Source organism: Tuber melanosporum, assembly GCF_000151645.1.
Source record: "Tuber melanosporum whole genome shotgun sequence assembly, scaffold_95, strain Mel28".
Lineage (NCBI taxonomy): Eukaryota > Fungi > Ascomycota > Pezizomycetes > Pezizales > Tuberaceae > Tuber > Tuber melanosporum.
Window position 1 is genome coordinate 280,282 of NW_003299145.1, and position 17,468 is coordinate 297,749.

The following is a 17,468-nucleotide window of genomic DNA, read 5'->3' on the forward strand; positions in this document are numbered from 1 at the left end:
GGACAAAGTGAGAGAGAGTGAGAGATGGTTACATCCAGCAGGGATCTGGAGCTTTGCAGGGTTTATGGGGAGATAGATATGGAAATGCTGAGGAAGAAGTGAGAGAAAACTCAAAGAGGCCGGCTTGTGGATGTTCCCCGAGTTTCTGGACCTAAACAAATCGGACACCCCTAGATTTGAACAGGGAAGTGATGCTTGGTTTGCAAGGGGGAGATGATTTCTAGTTTGGGGGACAGAAGCTTTTTTCTTCTTTCTCCATACTGAGGTTTTTCCCTCGGGATCTTGTGCCCTCTCTGCTTCCAATTATTTTTCGATGGGGGAGACTACTGGCATCTATGTACCGCAACTGTATCTATGCTTTATTAACATGGTAGATCGATGGATCGATACAGTTACATGGGGTCACTTGATGTATTGTAGTGGGGAAAAGGAACGAGAAACGAGAAGCGGCTGTGAGCATCTTCTCTGCGAATGAATGAATGAATGACTGGATGAATGAGTCCACTGTATCATATTGTCACCGCTGCTCCATTCCGTCCATTTCATTCCAACCGCAAGGGTAGATCCATTCTACGCAACTTTGCTTGCCTTCTTGTGGGTTTCTTCTGTATGTATCGCTCTCGAAAGGGACTGTTTGCTTGCTAAGGTTGCCGTCTGACGTATCATATCAGCTGGGCGATCTGATTCCAAGGAAACCAGAGGGTCGAGGACGTACTGTAATTTCGGTACGTAGAAGCAATCATGGAGCCGCAAATCTACAAATTCAGCGATTGGGGCTTGGTAAAGGAATCAAGCAAGCAAAAGTGTCAGCTTCGAGGGGAGGGGAGGCGAGTGAAGGAGGGAGGGAGGGAGGGTGGTGAAAGGTGTGGGTCCTCGGACCCGCCTTCGAACCATCACCCCTTCTTATTGCTCTTGGTATGCGCGGACTTGGGCTATGGTGCTCCAAGAGTTAGAGCCTACCTAAGGTACGCATACCTCCAAAGGTATAATAAGTAGCCCACCCTCCGGAGGTCGAGATTTTTCGGTTCAACAACGTTCACTACCTCCTTCGTCTAGACAAACTATCACAGCAATCGCCTTCCTTCCATCATACATAAAACATCTTTCTTTTACCCTCCGCTGCCACAGACAAGACAAGTACCAATCCTAACCTTTTCTTTAACTTCTATCTTGCATTTCTTCCAAAAGGGCGATATCCAACCTATAAAACCTCCCTTGCATTCCTTCTTCCCCTACAAACAAGAGACAATGGCGATCCCCGGATACTGTCACCATAGCTTCAAGATCATCAAGAGCGAAAACACCCTTCTACTCTGGAATTGCGGAATGTGTGCGTCAGGTCCTCACTGGTTTATCTTTGAGTGCAAGTTTTGTAGACTCAAAACCTGCCGTCCATGCACCTATAACGCATGAAAACGAACAGGGTCCGGGGGGACACACGGCGAGGTTGAGAGTGACGAGGACGAGGGCGAGAAGACGAGATAGGGGGGGAAGTGAAGCGGGAGAACACGAGGGATTGGGCGGGATAAGCTTATGGGCGGTCTGGGTGTTGCAGGCGGAGAGTTGAGGCATCATCAACTGGCAACGATGGTTGAAGCGGTGGTGGGGATGTCAGCGGTGGAGCGAATATCTACCTTGCTCCCGGCACAAGGACGGTGTACGAGAACAACTACCCTTACAATTACCTCATTTAATACCTCTTACTCATCATCTTACACATGGGACGGCTTTCGGCAAACCGGGTTTCTGCTCTTTTGTATAATTATCTGGGGCGTTCACATTCTTTTTCTCTTTCTTTCTCTTACCACTCCTTTCTCTTTCCTTTTTCACTTTTAAGGAAGGGGTGATGGGTTATTATTATAGATTTGGTTATGTCTAACGGCGCTGGGAGGATTAATCCTACTTTATCTGTTTGCTCGCACATTTTGCTTTGTCTGTGGGGGGTATCTTATTAGAGGCTTTTTCTTTTCTTTACTTTTTTCTTTTCTTCGTTTTAAAAGAGAGTCCTGGTCACGGCTTAATGGAGGGGGGGGGGGGTTGGAGGGTGTTGAATTGGTTTTGAAAAGGAAAAAAAAAAAAATATTATTACTCACCTCATTTGTTCCCTCTGTCGAATCCTTTGAAGAAAGAGCGCCATGATCCGGCTAGAGAGAAGACGGGCACCTGGTGAGCCTGCTTTTTTAGTACTTGCGCTTTTGGGGTATTGGGGGACTAGACCATTGATTGGTGTTACTAAGGTGTACCTCCCAATGCGAAATTCCGTTGCGTATTACAAGCCACTCTATTCTCCTATATGGTAATGCTCGAGCGCATCACTCCGGGTGACGGTAAATAACGTTCTGATAGAGGGGGCTTGAAAATGAAGCAATAGGTAGGATACTTACGATACGCTGATAGTCTAACGCATTGGCCATGCCGCTACTTTATGCACAAGGTTGAATAATCCCAGTCTGTCATTTTTGTGCTTTTCACCTTTTTTCCTTTTCCTTCCATTCTTTCACTCCTTCTTCCCTCCTGTGGTGCTCCCTTGGTCCCTGTCATGCCCCCAGTTAAACATGCAGGCCCCATATGCAACGCCATCTTCGCATCCGAGTATTCGGTATTCAAGTTTAGAGATCATCTGCAGCCCGAGTGCCTTCCACCCTTTCGCTCCTGGTCTCCACACTGCACTTCTTTTTGCTTGGTCAGGCTCTGTTGGCACAGATACTTTGCTAACTAGATGGCCACAGAAGAAGGGAATTGACGCCCCAGTATTGCACGGTACCCACCGGTACCAATCTACCCGTGCTTTACAGTGCCAATAGTGTGAATGCGATTAAATCTTGTGCTTCGGCATTGTCATTGTAGTGCTCTCTACTCGAGCAGGGCGCGCGTGCGTGAGTAGCCTCCCCGGGGCAGCACTGTACTTGTACATTTATCCTCCCGCCCCGCCCGCCCTGCTACTCGTGTGCGATACAATACTGCAGGTCTCCTTCTCGGCCGCCTGGTCTCGAACACCATTGGCAAACAAAAGGCCATGGAATATTGAGGAAGGGTAAAACTAATATTCACTTTCCACGAGCACCGGCACCGGCACCAGCACCATCCCATCACCACCGCGATGTGCCACATTCTCAGAATTACACTTAGACTATTTGTTGGACCGAGGCTTACCCGCGAGACGCTGTTGCTCACTAAGGCTCTAGGTGAGCGTCCCCCTTCCCAACAGTTATTCACACTCACTCGCTCCCTCAATAAATAAGTAGATAGGTAAATGAACAGGTAAGTAAATAGGGAACAGCCTTGGAAATAACGAATCCGTCCTTCCACATGAGGGTGCCATACTCGTTTCTGAATAAATATGCCCCTCGAAGGATTTGGATTTCTTTTCCGACCAGCAAAAGCAGTAACCCTAGCTTTCTCTGACAACTCAGCGACGACCGCATCTTCGTGCAACCGCTGTGACAACACACAAGCAAACCTCTGACCGGCTACATGACAATTTTTTCGAGCCCTGTCATTACTCGGTCCAATCCCCCTTCGCCAAGCACGATGAAGAAGAGGAAGAGGAAGAGGAATGAAGTTAAATGAAAAAATTCCAAAAGCGAAAGAAGCGATAGATATCCCTGGTCCTTTTTTATATTTTTTTTTGTCTCCGGTCTGGAGTTTTTCCTCCAAATATTTCCTCCTTTTGAGGGCGTTTCAGGTCGGTAGCATACGTCACTTTTTCGTCTCTTTGTGTGCTTGTATGTATGCATGCAAAATAAATGTTGACACGTCGTTACTTTTCGTCTCCAGAATATTTCTCGGCCTCCTTCCTCCCTCCCTCAGCAATTTTTCATAGTAAATCTAATTATTGTTATAGAAGAGTGATTCCGATTCCCGAGCCCTTGGTTAGCTTACAAGATCTGTGCTCATCACCTGCGAGCCTGTATGACACGTCTTTGGCATTTGCTGCATTCTTCCAGAGTTAGGAGCCTCGAACACCTGTTCATCCCGGATATTGCATCGACTGCATCGATTCGCACATGGTTGATTGGCTCCCTTCCTTCTTGTGGGAGAAGTGCCCTTCACAACGACCATTTTCCGATCTTTTTTGTGTCACTCTTTTCGAGAGAAGCAGCTATAACGGTACAAAGGATACCCATTGCTTCCCTACCGCTTCTATTCGTCGGATATGGATTATCGATGGATCAGTACTGTACCGTACAGCCTCCACGTTAAGTCGAATAAATGCTCCCCGTTGTGCGAAACAACTTCATATTGCATGGCATCCTGCAGATTATGCCGAAATTCTGGGGACCCCACTTTGTCTGGATATCTTGTTTTGAGACGTCCTTAGATGTCATTGAATCTGTGGGTTTTCACTGAATAGGCTTTCCGGGACACTCCTTTGGCACTCAGTGATTCGACCATAAAAACATACCTGACCCTTAAATTTCGTTTTGGTGGCTCTTTCTGTTTGAAAATTGGTTGTAATATTGGTATTATGAAGTGAGTGGAAGAAGAAAAAGGAAAAAAGGGAAGAAGGAAATCGCGCCTATCTAAACGGTTTACCTATCCATGAGTTCATAGATGCCTTTACGTTCCAATAGTGAAGTCAACCCATTCAAGCTCCGGGGGGGCTACTAGCTGAAGACCTACCAACCCGCTCTTGACACGAGAACCGCGTATATATAGCGAAGTGGCGGTCCACAGCATCGCTCTCCTAGCCTCCCGGCGGCCATTGCGATTAATCTTTGCCTGAGATAACCTTCGGCATGTGCGTGAGAGAGAGAGAGGGAGAAAAAAGAAGACAATGCACCCCGCAAATGTTTTGTATTGGTATCAAGCTAATGAGGATCCGTGCACTTTGAAATTCAGCTGCTGCAAGCGTCGAGTAATGGAACCCATACATCAATGAGCGCACCGTGCCTTCTTACCGACCACATCCTCTCACGAGACACCGATCCTCCGTGCATGTCGTGACTCGAGTACGCTCGGGCGGTCCTTGCCCTCGCCGGATTGGCAACCTCGGTGTGATGTGCAAGGATATCAACTCCGGACCACGGAGAGGATACGCTTGCTCGGCGGGGCACTGGAGTACTGATGGCATGGTGGAGTGCTGCATCTGACCAATTAGTGAGCCGAGATATAATCCCGGAGTCTCTTGGGCCTAGCATCATCGCCCTGCCGCCCCGACCCTGGCTGGTGCTCTAGCAAGAGTTAACGTCAAATCATGCGCCGTCACTCGGGGTTTCTTAGTAAAAGGATTTACTGGTGGAACCTCGATGTCCCAGGCCGCGATAGCACTCGGGCGGGGTTCAAGCGGGTAGATACATCACTTCGCCACGATAAACGGGCGGGTTCAAATTACCACAGGTAGTATCAAAGTCCCCAATATCGGGCGGGGCCTACGTTTGTGGGCTCCTCGAGGAACAGGGAAAGCAGAGTATAGGGAAGGAAGGCTTGGTGCAGCGGGACCTAACATACATCGACAGGCTATCCCACAGTCTTTGCGAGGATTTGGGCCAGCCTTTGGGCCAGCCTAGCTCGAAACTTGCAGACGGACAGCAGTTTGCCATCATAAGAACCCAGCGAGTCATTGCCGTTTCCAGAGCACACCATTGAGCCTGAGTCACAGCTTTGCTGCCCCTTTCTGTTTCATGAGTTTTTATTGGATTGGCTGATCCACCCCGGGGACTGAGTGCCCTCCTGGGTGTAGTCGCCGAACTGTGCGATATAGTGCCCTGAGAGCCTTGTTTTTCGTGAAGACGGGTCGAAATGAGACAAATTCCTAGGGCTTGCGTAGCAGCTGGGCATATCCAGCGATTATCTACCTTGATTCGTCCTCGGGGATTCGCCTAGTGGCTCGCCTGCACTAGATGCAATAATCCAGCTTCGAGTGGAACTTGTGCCGTGCACAATCCTGTTGCATCCTACATGGGTGGGGGTTAGTTTGGAATATCATGGATTATCACTCGTGATTTGCTTGCTGGTGGTGTCGAACATTCTGTTGGCTGATCATCTTGAGCGTCTAGTAGAGGTGGATAGCCACATATGTGTGCTTGGTGAGGTTGTAGAGAATTTCCTCTGACCTCGATATTACGATGGGCTGTCATGTGGGTGCTTTTTTTGTCCACAAGTCGTGAAGTTAGAGCTCGGTGGTGGCAGATCGGTTACTTGTTTCATTGACAGCTAGCGGCAAACCATTTAGTCCCCCAATGGGTTTGGTACTTTGACATCCGACCGGCAAAGTGTCCTTAGTTAGGTGACCAGACCTCCCGCACAGAGCATAGTATTTCCTGTCTGGAAACAATTCATCTAGCAGTTTTACCGTGGGCGGGGTTGGTCGGGTCGGTGGTGTTCGGGGGCATTACGCCCTTCTAAAGCGGGATTTTTAAATAGATAGAAGGCTGAGACGGGTCTCAATAGAAGCTAGATCCTTGTTGAGATGTCCCTGGGGTCCATCCGAGAACCCGAGGTCGGCCGTCCTTGTCTCAGGATTAGGAGAACTTTCTTCGATTGGTGGGGGCGGCGCCTGCGCGCGGGGGGCTTGTTGTCAGATCAGAAGGGCTCGACCGATCGTTCACAGGCGTAAGCTTTATACTAAATCAGGCTCCTCCGTCTACAGGGCATCTTCGATGGGTACCGGTGCAGAACTCTGTTGCTATGTCATCTTACGTGACAGTCAATACTCCACTATCTCCATCGTTATTCGTGCATTGTATATGTTTTTAGTTACTGCCGCCCGGGAGCTTTCATAACATTCCACTAGAAGGTGTTTTAGCTGCAATGACAAAATGCGGGGTGGCCCCGGTAGTGCGAGTGTATGGTCTACAAATAGCACCGACCCCTTTGCTCATCTCGGATAAGAAATGGGTCTCATGATATCTCACTCGAATCTTTCTCTTCTTTCTTTCTCAGCCCTTCTACGCCCTTCCGTTGCCGATGCACAGTTAGGGGGATTTGATGCGAATAGTCTTCAGCGCGCTTGATGTGTTCGCAGGGTTGAATTTCCGGGGCACCGAAGTGCTTTTTTCAACAGGACTGCTATTGCATAAGACAAAGTTGTGACCTTTTTGCTTGCATCGGGACGGCATGCTATAGAAAGTTCTTTCTAGGGTGATTAGATCCTTTATTATGATACCGGTATGGCCCGTGGAGGTGTTGGCATTTCGGAACTGCTCTCAATCTACCCACGATTGGGGCCTGCCGAGTTTGCCTTGGCGGAATTGGCATGCATCTCGCTATCACACTTTTATAGGTCTTCGTTACTTGGGGTTCTCTTTCTCTTTGCATGCAGGGCTTCCGATACAAGTTGTCCAATTGGTGTGGGGTGGTGCTCCGGGTGGGACCGTCTCGGTTGATTGGGGTTTCATCCCGCTTAGGAAGGGTTGGTGGCCCTGTGAGTCTGTGATTTTTCGTGAATATTACTGGCGCCGTGGGTAGGGGGTGGATTGTTTGGGATATTGGTCCGTGGGCTTTTTGAACCTCTTTCACGATGTAGCGAGCTGCGCGGAGGGAATAGAATGGGTGCATGAAAGAAATTTTTGTGAAACTATACGTTTGGGATTCTGGGGGCATATATTTGGAATTAAGGTCATAATATGGTATTCTTTATCATATCATACCATGGAGTCTATGTTGTACACAATAGGGTGAAAGCCACTTACTTACAAGCTATGCCTAATCTAATAGCGCCCAAGTTAGAACTCAAATATTTTGTCAAGGAATCTCCCAAGTATAACTTTAAAGCCTTGGGGTGGGAGTTGTCTCGAGTATTGAAGGTCCCATTTGCCACCCTATAAGAGTATCAGGTACCCCGAGGCTGGTACTCGTACTGTACAGTGCGGCCCTTGGTTCAAATTTTTGGTGAATTAGGAAAAATTGTGGCACTGTGGGCGCTAGTAGGTTGTTGAATTGAGAGATGTCTTCTTGGACTTTGAGAATACCTCAGCAGCGCCTGCGTCTTACCGCACTGTTCATTCCGTGGTCCGAGAGTTCAGGGTCTTATGTTGGCCTCTTGTTCCCCCCGGGTCAAGTGGGTGACAGAGGATTTGCACTATTTCCTATAAAGGGGATAATTTAAGTGGCGGACTATGATACCCTAGGTGCCTTCTAGAGAAAATTTCGGCGGCATTCAATGTGATATGGCCTAGATAACGGCAAGTACTGAACTGTATAATGCTTGGGTAGGATGTCGGTACCCGGGTACAGGCAAAAAGGGCAGCAATGCGGAGGGCGTGATATAAAGAGAGCGTTTAGGATACTCTCGATAAGCATTGTACCGGTATTAATATGACTGAGTGATTATAGTGGTAACTTTTCCTACCCTACAGTACGGTGCCGAGCAGGTAATACTGAAGGAAGATCGAAGGAACTGAGACCCAAAGAACAAGAAGCCTTTTCTATGATCGTATCTTCGGCATTATCGTAGTGAGCTCACATTCTTGTCCGGAATTCCGTGCTCTGCCATCCAACCAAAGGTGAGTATATTTTTCTCGAAGGAGTCTACCTGCAGTAGATTGTGAACGAATCGATTTTGGAGATGCCCTTTGATCGTTATTGTGATTGATGGATGATGGATCGCAAACTGCAGCTCTCCATGTCAGGACCGGGAAAGTTGACAGGGTAGTCAGCTGACGAATCTTGGCATCCACAAGACATGAAAATCCCCCACCCATTGCTAACTCTATCTCCAAAAACACCACTTCTTCTTTTCTTCCCCACGTCCTCCTCTCATCGCCTACATTATTTTAGAACAACCTCCCACTATTAACGCTAGGCACTTCTATTTCCTCAATTCGTCTGAGCGGTTAATAGATACAGATTCCGTAACGATCAAATTATTTCCTCCCTCCCTCGTCATGCGCCGGGTCAAAATCTTCTCTGGCACGAGCCATCCCGGTCTAACAGAGGCCATTTGCGAGCGTCTCGGGACAACACTGGGGAAGTGTGATCTCAAGAAGTTCTCCAATGGTGAGACAAGTGTCGATATTGGTTGCTCAATTCGAGACCAGGATGTCTTCATTGTTCAGAGCGGGAGTGCAAAGTGAGTTTTCCGTCATTTTTTCCCGTCGTTAATTCTTTACCAGAACACTGATTGTTGAGAGGAACCCTTTGAAAATAGGGCCAATGATAGCATTATGGAATTGTTGATTCTTATATCTGCTTGCAAAGGCGGATCGGCTAATAAAATAACGGGTATGACTGCTCTCTTCTACGCAACCTATCAATCTAGCTGACTTTATTTTTAGCTGTGATGCCTTATTTCCCCTATTCTAAACAATCTAAGAAGAAATCTCATCGAGGAGCTATCACTGCTAGAAGTTTGTTCCCCCATTCGTTTTTGCATTTTTATCGGATAGTTGCTGGGAGGGAATCTGACGGATACCGGTCGATAGTGCTAGCGAATTTGCTTACGGTTGCCGGGGTCGATCATGTCATCACTGTGGATCTCCATGCTTCCCAAATGCAAGGCTTTTTCACGAAGCCTGTGGATAACCTATATGCGGAGCCGCTTCTTGCGAGGTGGATTAGACATACCGTTCCTAATTGGCGTGATTCGGTTGTTGTATCGAAGAATCCGGGCGGGACTAAGAGAGTGACTCAGTTAGCAGATGTCTTGAAGTTAAATTTTGCCCTGATCACGACGGATCGAAGGCGCAAAGAGGGTTGGGCAAGCTCTCGTTTCCAGAGCCATAGGCATTCCCCAGTTGAGAGCGTCAACGGCGAATCTGAAGAGAAAGATAAGCAACAGTTTACTGCGGCAGAGGTTGATGGGGCTGTCGCGATCTCCAATATGCGGATTCGCGATGCCCCTGAGGATGCGGCCGTTGATTTTGGCGCTACTCCGCGGGCAGTTGCTCCTATATCTGGCCTAGGCATTAGCGCTGCGCCCGCTTCACCGCCTTCTCGTCCTACAAGTTCCAACCACTCAAATTCTCTACCCCCTCATCCACAGGACGACTTTGATGATGATTATACTGATGATCATGCTCAATCTGTCACTTATGGACGCCTCATCCAAGGCCACATTGTTGATGATGATTATCCATCTCCTTCCCCCTCGATCATTGCATCTACTACCCATGGCGATACCGATCACATGATGTCCTCAATTCACTCTCTTGCTTCATTGCACGGTGACGGGGCCCTTGGTGGTTCTATCGATGCCAATGACACAGACGAGGAGGAAGATGCTGACCAGATTCCGGGAAACGAAAAGATGATAACACTTGTCGGTGAGGTCCGCAGAAAAACAGTTCTCATTGTGGATGATATGATTGATCGTGCTGGATCGTGGATCTCTGCGGCAGAGCATGTTAAACTGAGGGGTGGTGCTAAGAAGGTTATTTGCATCGCGACGCATGGTGTATTCGGTGGAAATTGCCTTAAGGAAATGGAGGACTGCAGTTGTATCGATCAAATAGTCGTCACTAATAGTTTTCCCATTCCGGAGGACAAGAGGAAAGGGGTTAAAAAGCTTGTCACTATTGATCTGAGCCAGCTTCTTAGTGAAGCGATCCGCAGAAATCACCATGGTAAGTTTATCCCCCATTACTTGGTAGAGTGAGAGTCATTAACTAACGTGCCACTTTCAGGGGAGAGTATCTCTGCTCTGTTTCAGCATTATTCAGATTAATTTTTCGTTTTGCTTAAACATTTTCTCTTGTTGGTGTATCCAAGGATGCGGGTTTTAGGTGGGAGTTTTCATGGCGTGATTTCTTTCCGTTTTTCATTGACCCCAATTATTGGCTATCCGAATCTCAAAAAGCACAAGTCGTGGGGGGACTGTTTTCATTCCTGAATATAATCTTTAAGCGTGGTGTTTGGATAACGGGGTCTATACTTTTTTCTTTTCCTTTCGTTTGGGCTGGGGTTGGTGGGTTTATCTTGTTTGGGATCTGCAATGTCAAGGTCCGTAGCTTCCACCCCCGAGACGGTGTGCTCCTTCTAGGCCACGATATAGACTACATCAGATTCTTGTCAATTAATAGAAACAAGGGAAGTTCTGTTCAGGCAGTCCTGCTATGAAGTGGCTGTTTAATTTTTAATTTTTCACGTGAGATACAAGTCTAGCGATACAAACTTAAGGCTGTAGGAATCTAGTTTTTCTAAATAATGAACCTGGGAGTTTTTTTTTTTTTGCTTATCAAACTGCAGGCATAAGTAGAGTATATACCCATGAACTTTAAAAAATCTTTTTACGTTTTAAACCATGATATCTGTCGCATATTCTAGGCCTAGAAATGTGAAAAATTAGTAAAATTACTTTCCTTATACTAAAAATACTGTTTGTTAATGCTGTACTGTACCCGTGGAATTAAAGCCTACATTCATAAAACTACTAATTATTGTAGACTATAGAGATAGACATACTTTTTACATAAAAGTGACAATTTTTCATGTATGTTTCTGATCAAAATTTAAGAATTTTTAAAATCTATTATTACTTTTTATCAATAAGTTGGTTTTTATATTATAGTACTGCTTTCACAATTTTCATATTTTTTTTAAATAAATAAATATTTAATTGAGATTTTTCTCTGAATCAAACATACTACTCTGACAACCATTTCATACTATCTAGAATTCCAGCAATATTGTCCAGTATATTTTACAAATAAGAGTTGACTGGTACTTTTTTACTCAATATTCACAGACTATTAAGTTAGAATAAATTAACCAAGGTAGGTTGAGTAGTAAAACTAATATATATTTAAAAAGTCAATTCTTTATGATTTTTAAGTTTATTCTTATCTAAACTCTTTTTCTCAATTTAATTATATTTCTATGTACTTAATACATTTACCTAGTCTAAGTAGTTATTATGTTGTTTCATTCTTCATTGATAACTACCTAACTGTTAGGTAGGAGTTAACTGAAATAGATATTGAGAGAGTTTAGAGCCTGAATTTTTAATATAAATGTAAATATATCTAGAAAGGCTTAGTAAGTACATTTAATATATATAGCTACTAGGAACTTATATAAGAAAAAGAGTAAAATAAACTATAAGAATTCAAATGAGAAGTTTTTATTCTTATTATTAAGATATTGTCTCTATTACTTATAATATCTGTAAAGTTTCTAATTAGAAGATACTTTGATATTTATATTGATTTTCTGTTTAAGTATTTACAGACTATATCTATTAGTTATAAAATTAAAGTACTTATTGATTCTAAGATTATATATAGATAGAATTAGTCATGTGTAATAGTGCACCAAATTGTTAGGAATACTAGGATCTGATACCCAGGAACCACCCTAAGTAGAGTAACCCCACTTGGAATCAGAATCTCTCATCTCTAATACCACCCTCTAGCTCCCTTACGGGGCCCACATGTCATCATACATATCAATTTCAGTTACATAGCTCAATTGGACTATCATGTGACTTATTTCCAAGGGTCATGTGTTCAACTCCTGTTGTGATCATAGTTATTTTATGTATTGAGTTATTTTCTACCAATACTACTTGCAACTATAAGGCTCCTGTCATGAATGTGGCTTGGTGAGGAAAGGGTTTTCACGTGACACATAGTTATGAGTCACAGGTATGTTATTGTTTCACACATATGACTCATTCGAGTCATATGATTTGTTATATGTGGGATTTGTAATGCTTTCACACATGGCTCAAATATGAGTCATGAGACGTGCACCTGATGAGTATGCCTTGCGAGTGCAGCTGGTGAGTGTGCCTTGCAAGTATGCCTTGTGGGTAGGCCTTGCGCATATGATTTATGTTTCGCACATGACCTCGTTATAAGGTCATGGGTTTCACGCATATGACTCAGTCGAGTCATATAACTTGTTTATTGTGTTATGATTTGTTTATAAGTTTTTGCACATGACCTCGCTATGAGGTCACGGGTTTTGAGCATGTGACCACTTTGGTCACATGACTAGTTTGTTATGACTTGGTTTCGCACATGTGACCACTTTGGATCACATGACTACAGGCAGGAAGAACACTATATAAGGAGGCCGATGCAGCCAAGGAGGATAGGTTCTTCACGCTTTGTTCTAAGTACTTTTCCTACTTCTTGCACTCCGTGTCGGAAGTGAGCATAACCAATACTGGACCTTATTTCGCTCGCGATAAATACTTCATCTACTGTTACTTGTTTGTGTTTTTCGTTTCGGGCGGTCGGTTAGAAGTTGTTGTTCTCGCTTAGAAGATACTTCAGTGTGAGATATCCGTGGCCTGGTCCCGGTAATCACTGAGTATAGTTTGGGCGAGGATGGCGTCTTCGACAGCCTCCTCCTCCACGGATTCTCCCCCCCCCTCGAGGATGTCGTCCCCCGTCCGGTTCGACTCCAACCCCTCCTCCTCACTTGAGACAGCCCGTGCGGCCCTGTCTCTTGCGCCTGCTACTGAGGCTGACCGTGGCCTCATCCCTACCACCACGCGGTCTTATGTTGCACCCAGGGGAAACTTTAAGTTTTTACAGTTCCACCACTGCCACGGGTGTCAAAACGCTGTTAACCCGCAGTTTGACGATTTGGTTCGGCAAACGGTCGCTGACGCGACCGTTGCCACGATGAAAGAGGTGGAGGTTTTAGTAAAAGGTTTCCTGATCGGGAGAGGCTGCTCAGCCACATGTGGCTTGAACAAGAACACTACCACGGGACTCTTCGTTCGGTTCAATTCGGACCATGGCTCGGAATACTCTCCAGCCCCCATACCTTCTCCTCCAAAAGATTCTCAGGCTGTAGTCCCTGAGTCCTCCATCCCCCCCACCAAGGACGACTCGGCTGCTGCCACGGTTGAGGCCAGCTCTTGGTCCGTTACTCCTCCCCTCGCTAGGGCTGTTCAAAGCAAGATGCCCAGTTTTTTCCGCCAGGCCCACAATACCGGGACCGGCTCCTCGACTCCCTCCTTTCTGGCAGGAATGTCTTCAGGTGAAAGGGCTCTTTACGAAACACCGAAGTTCAAACTGGATGACCCTAATGACGAGGATTACAACCCTCCTGCCTCTGGAACGCGTCGCCGGACACGGTCGGCATCTCCCATTAAGCGATCTGCTGCTCCTCTCCTTGGTCCCCAATTTTTAAGGGCTATCAATGTTGATGAGGGACGGAAAAAACAGATTGTCCCCGCTCTTCCCGGCCTACCCCTGGGTGTTCACCATGGGCGGCTGGCCATCCCCCCACCTGTGATGCTCCCATCAACAATTGAAGCCACACCCCCTTCTCCATCCCCTCTAATGACTGAGGATGTCCTACCCACCTCTGAGGTACTGGCCAGGGACACACCTATGGAACTGGATGAAGGACGCAACTCGGAAGCGACCGGTTTGGGCGACAGCGTACACACCCCTTCACCAGCCATGGAGTCATCACCTCCGCCTGTTACTGGACGTTGGATGTCACCTCCAGGAAGCCAACTGGAGGGCCCCTTGGAAAACCCCAGTAATAATTCAACCCCATTGGAAGTCCAGCTCCCAGAAACCCAATTTGAGGACGCCGACATGGTAGTGGCCCAGGCAGACTCGATCATAGCAGGTGTCTGTGAGATGCTGGATGCTGGTAGGACCCCCTCTCCTGGACCCCGCTCAGGTAGTATAATCGGATCCATGTTGGAAGGTCTGGAGGACATCCGGTCTGGTAATACTCAACCCCTCCTCTCCTCGGAGTCGGGGTCGATTGAGGACGATACAATACAGGATGTACGGACTTGGATGAACAGTGGCCCCACCTTCGATGACGATGGTCCAAGGAACGGGATAAACTATTGGAGTCGAGTTCATGTTTTGGAACGAGCAGTAAAAGCACTGACCGACATTGTGGGCAGGCAAGGAGAGGAAATTGAAGCCCTTCAGGTAAAATCGTCCCCCCGCCGCTGCACACCCCCTGCTATACCTCGCAGCACCTCCGTTGTTTCTTCGGAACCGACTACACCATCCCCTACCCCTGGGAGAAAGGAAGCCTATACGGAGGCTCCTGCTGCTAAAGCCTCTTTCACAGAGGTAGTAAAACGAATGGCATACGTGCCCAAACCCCCCGCGGGCCCGCAGAAACGGGTTCATCCTGCCAGGCCCACATCAGCGGCCTCATCCCACCAGTCCAGCAGCAGCAGCAGCTCCTCCAGTGAAGGAGGGGTAGTCTTGCGAGTAGCCCGGGGAGAAAAAGGCAAGGCTGTTCACTGGGAAGAGGAAGAGGAAGAGGAGGAGGATAAGAAGAAAGAACGAAGGAAGCGGGGCAGGCGCCTGAGTGGTGCTGCTAGAAGGAGAAGAAAGGCTGCCAGAGAATCTGGTGATGAAAGGGAGGCGGCGCCCCCCCTACCAAGACCCAGGGAAAGGCTGATAAACAGGAATCAGGCCCCAAAGCTACGACACCTGTTGCCACAACGGCTCAATCTGGGCCGGCAGCACTGGCTGGTGTCAAGATAGGTACGGCTCAGGCACGACCGGAATACAGACGGGTACCAATGGGACCCCCGGACCCACTGAACTCGGTACCACCACCACCGCGCTCATCGCCAACCCCGAATGCTAGGGGAATGCACATCACCATGCGATTCGCCACCCGAAAGAAGGTTGCCCTGCCAGAGGGCGTCGACATCGAGACAATCCGAAATCGGATCAATGTGACCTTTTCCAATTAGGGAAAGATTCGGGGAAATGCTCCTTATATTTGCGCAGGGCATGTCCGGCCGGAAATTGGATGTATCTTCCTGACCTTGGCAGCATACTCCGTGACAGAGCTAGGTAACAGGTTGGACAAGGCCAGGCTCGACTTACTTAGGGAATTGTCACTCCCGGAGTTCGAATTCCAGAGGAGCCTGGAAAAGGTGAAGATTTTTGTTTCTGGTGTTCCGCTTGCTGACACAGGATGAGGATCGATTTGGAGGGTGGAAGGATGGACTGGAAGCACGGCCTTCGATGGCCTTCGCACTGACTTGGAGCAATCCAATACTGGTGTAGTCACTGTGTCCCGGCCCGACATTATGGGATCCATACATGCCATGAGACTGGCCAATGCCACAAGTTGCGGCATCTGCTTCGTGGTGGAGAATAATGAGGCCATCAAGGAAAGACTGGCAGAAAGGAAGACTTGGTTGCGGGGAGGAGCCCGCAATATCAGAGTTTTTCAAGAGCATCGCCCCCTTAAGGTATGTGGTAGGTGCCTGGAAACTGGACACTTTGAAGCGACATGTGGCCGCCCCCCTTGATGCCGGTTTTGCTTCGGAGAACACTTCTCTCAAGAACACATGTGCAGTAAGCTGGCCTGTGGACATACCAGGAGACAGTGCTGGCTGTGCGACCGGATGGACCACTTCACAGGATATGAGCGATGCCCAGGTATCAAATCGTCATCCCCGACTCCCCCCTACTCGCCTGTTGGACAAGGAACAACTACGCCGGCGGGGCCAGCCAGGGAAGCTGGCAAAACACCAGAACAGCAGGGCAGTAGGACAGGAAAAAATAGAAAAAGGAAAAGCCGCAGCCGCGGAAGGTCCCCGACACCCAGGCTGGTCGAAATCAGCAGTGATGAGGAGGAAGAAACGCCCCGCCGTAAGTCAGAAAAGGCTAAAGGTAAGGAACCGGAACGGCCTTCCCCCTCTCCAGTACGTGGGATTCTAAAAACTAGGGCTGGTGCCGCGACCAAACCGCGCGATGAGGAAACGAGTTGGGTTGCCCGAGATCCAGATACTGGCTCCACCTATGCCTCTGGCCCCTGCGGCCCGAGTGGATCAGTTGAGGCCCCCTTTTAATGCTTATTACGACATTGGCATTAAACGTGGGGAAGAGCAATCGGAATCAGGCGCTGGCGTTTGATTTGTTTTCTTTTGTTGATTTGTTTTTTATTATTGAACCTCCTGTTGATCGAGAGGGACAACATGTACCAGTGGATGTTGATGGATGGGATTTGTTTTCCTTTGTTAGAGGATCAGGTGTTGAGGTATTTGTACGGTCCCACGTTTGTGGGCTGTTTGAGGTGGTGAGGCACGGGGAAGGCAGTGCGCAGATTGGGTATTGGGAGAAAGGGGCCAAGAAGGTGCTCGCTGGAGTTTACTTTCGACCAGGCTATACCAAAGACCAGTTTTTACGATGGTTGGATGAGCTTGGGGAACCAGACATTGCGTTCGGGGACTTCAATGCAAGACATCAAGACTGGGACCCCAACGCGGACCATAACAATATGGGCGGACGGTGGCTGAAACAGTGGTTTATGGCCCCGACACGCGATATGAATATGGTACCTCCGACAGTGCCAACCTTTCGAGATATTTCCCGAATCGACCTTTGCCTGCACCGGGCACCATATGTCCGACATCGATACATGGACAGCGCTGGCTGTGAGCATAGTGCTCAAGCCCTTAAGCTGAAAGTGGACCTTCCTGACAACATTATGCGTCGAAGACCGGCTTGGAAGAAAGCAGTCTGGGAAAAGGTTGGGAAGCAGCTGGATGCCCTTAAAGAGCTGGAAGATGAGAGGTTGTGGGAAGGGGTGAGGCGTGTGGTGGACGCACTCCCGCGGGCCTCCATTGG

At 47.6% G+C, this 17,468-nt stretch overlaps 3 protein-coding genes; all 3 read left to right on the forward strand.

Moving 5' to 3' along the window:
* The first annotated feature begins 1,039 nt into the window (after positions 1–1,039).
* On the forward strand, positions 1,040–2,092 carry GSTUM_00012076001 (uncharacterized protein). XM_052355849.1 has 1 exon: positions 1,040–2,092. The coding sequence occupies exon 1, from the start codon at positions 1,534–1,536 to the stop codon at positions 1,834–1,836; it is 303 nt and encodes a 100-aa protein (XP_052211814.1). The 5' UTR covers positions 1,040–1,533; the 3' UTR covers positions 1,837–2,092.
* Positions 2,093–3,746: 1,654 nt separating this feature from the next.
* Positions 3,747–4,631, forward strand: GSTUM_00012077001 (uncharacterized protein; the record flags this gene model as incomplete). XM_002842329.2 has 1 exon in its annotated part: positions 3,747–4,631. One exon carries the CDS (start codon positions 3,747–3,749, stop codon positions 3,951–3,953), a length of 207 nt encoding a protein of 68 aa, XP_002842375.1. The 3' UTR covers positions 3,954–4,631.
* A 4,040-nt stretch (positions 4,632–8,671) lies between these two features.
* GSTUM_00012078001 (uncharacterized protein) lies at positions 8,672–11,011 on the forward strand. XM_002842330.2 has 5 exons: positions 8,672–9,013; positions 9,092–9,165; positions 9,219–9,290; positions 9,366–9,635; positions 10,161–11,011. Exons 1-5 carry the CDS (start codon positions 8,829–8,831, stop codon positions 10,535–10,537), a joined length of 978 nt encoding a protein of 325 aa, XP_002842376.1. The 5' UTR covers positions 8,672–8,828; the 3' UTR covers positions 10,538–11,011.
* Positions 11,012–17,468: the final 6,457 nt, after the last annotated feature.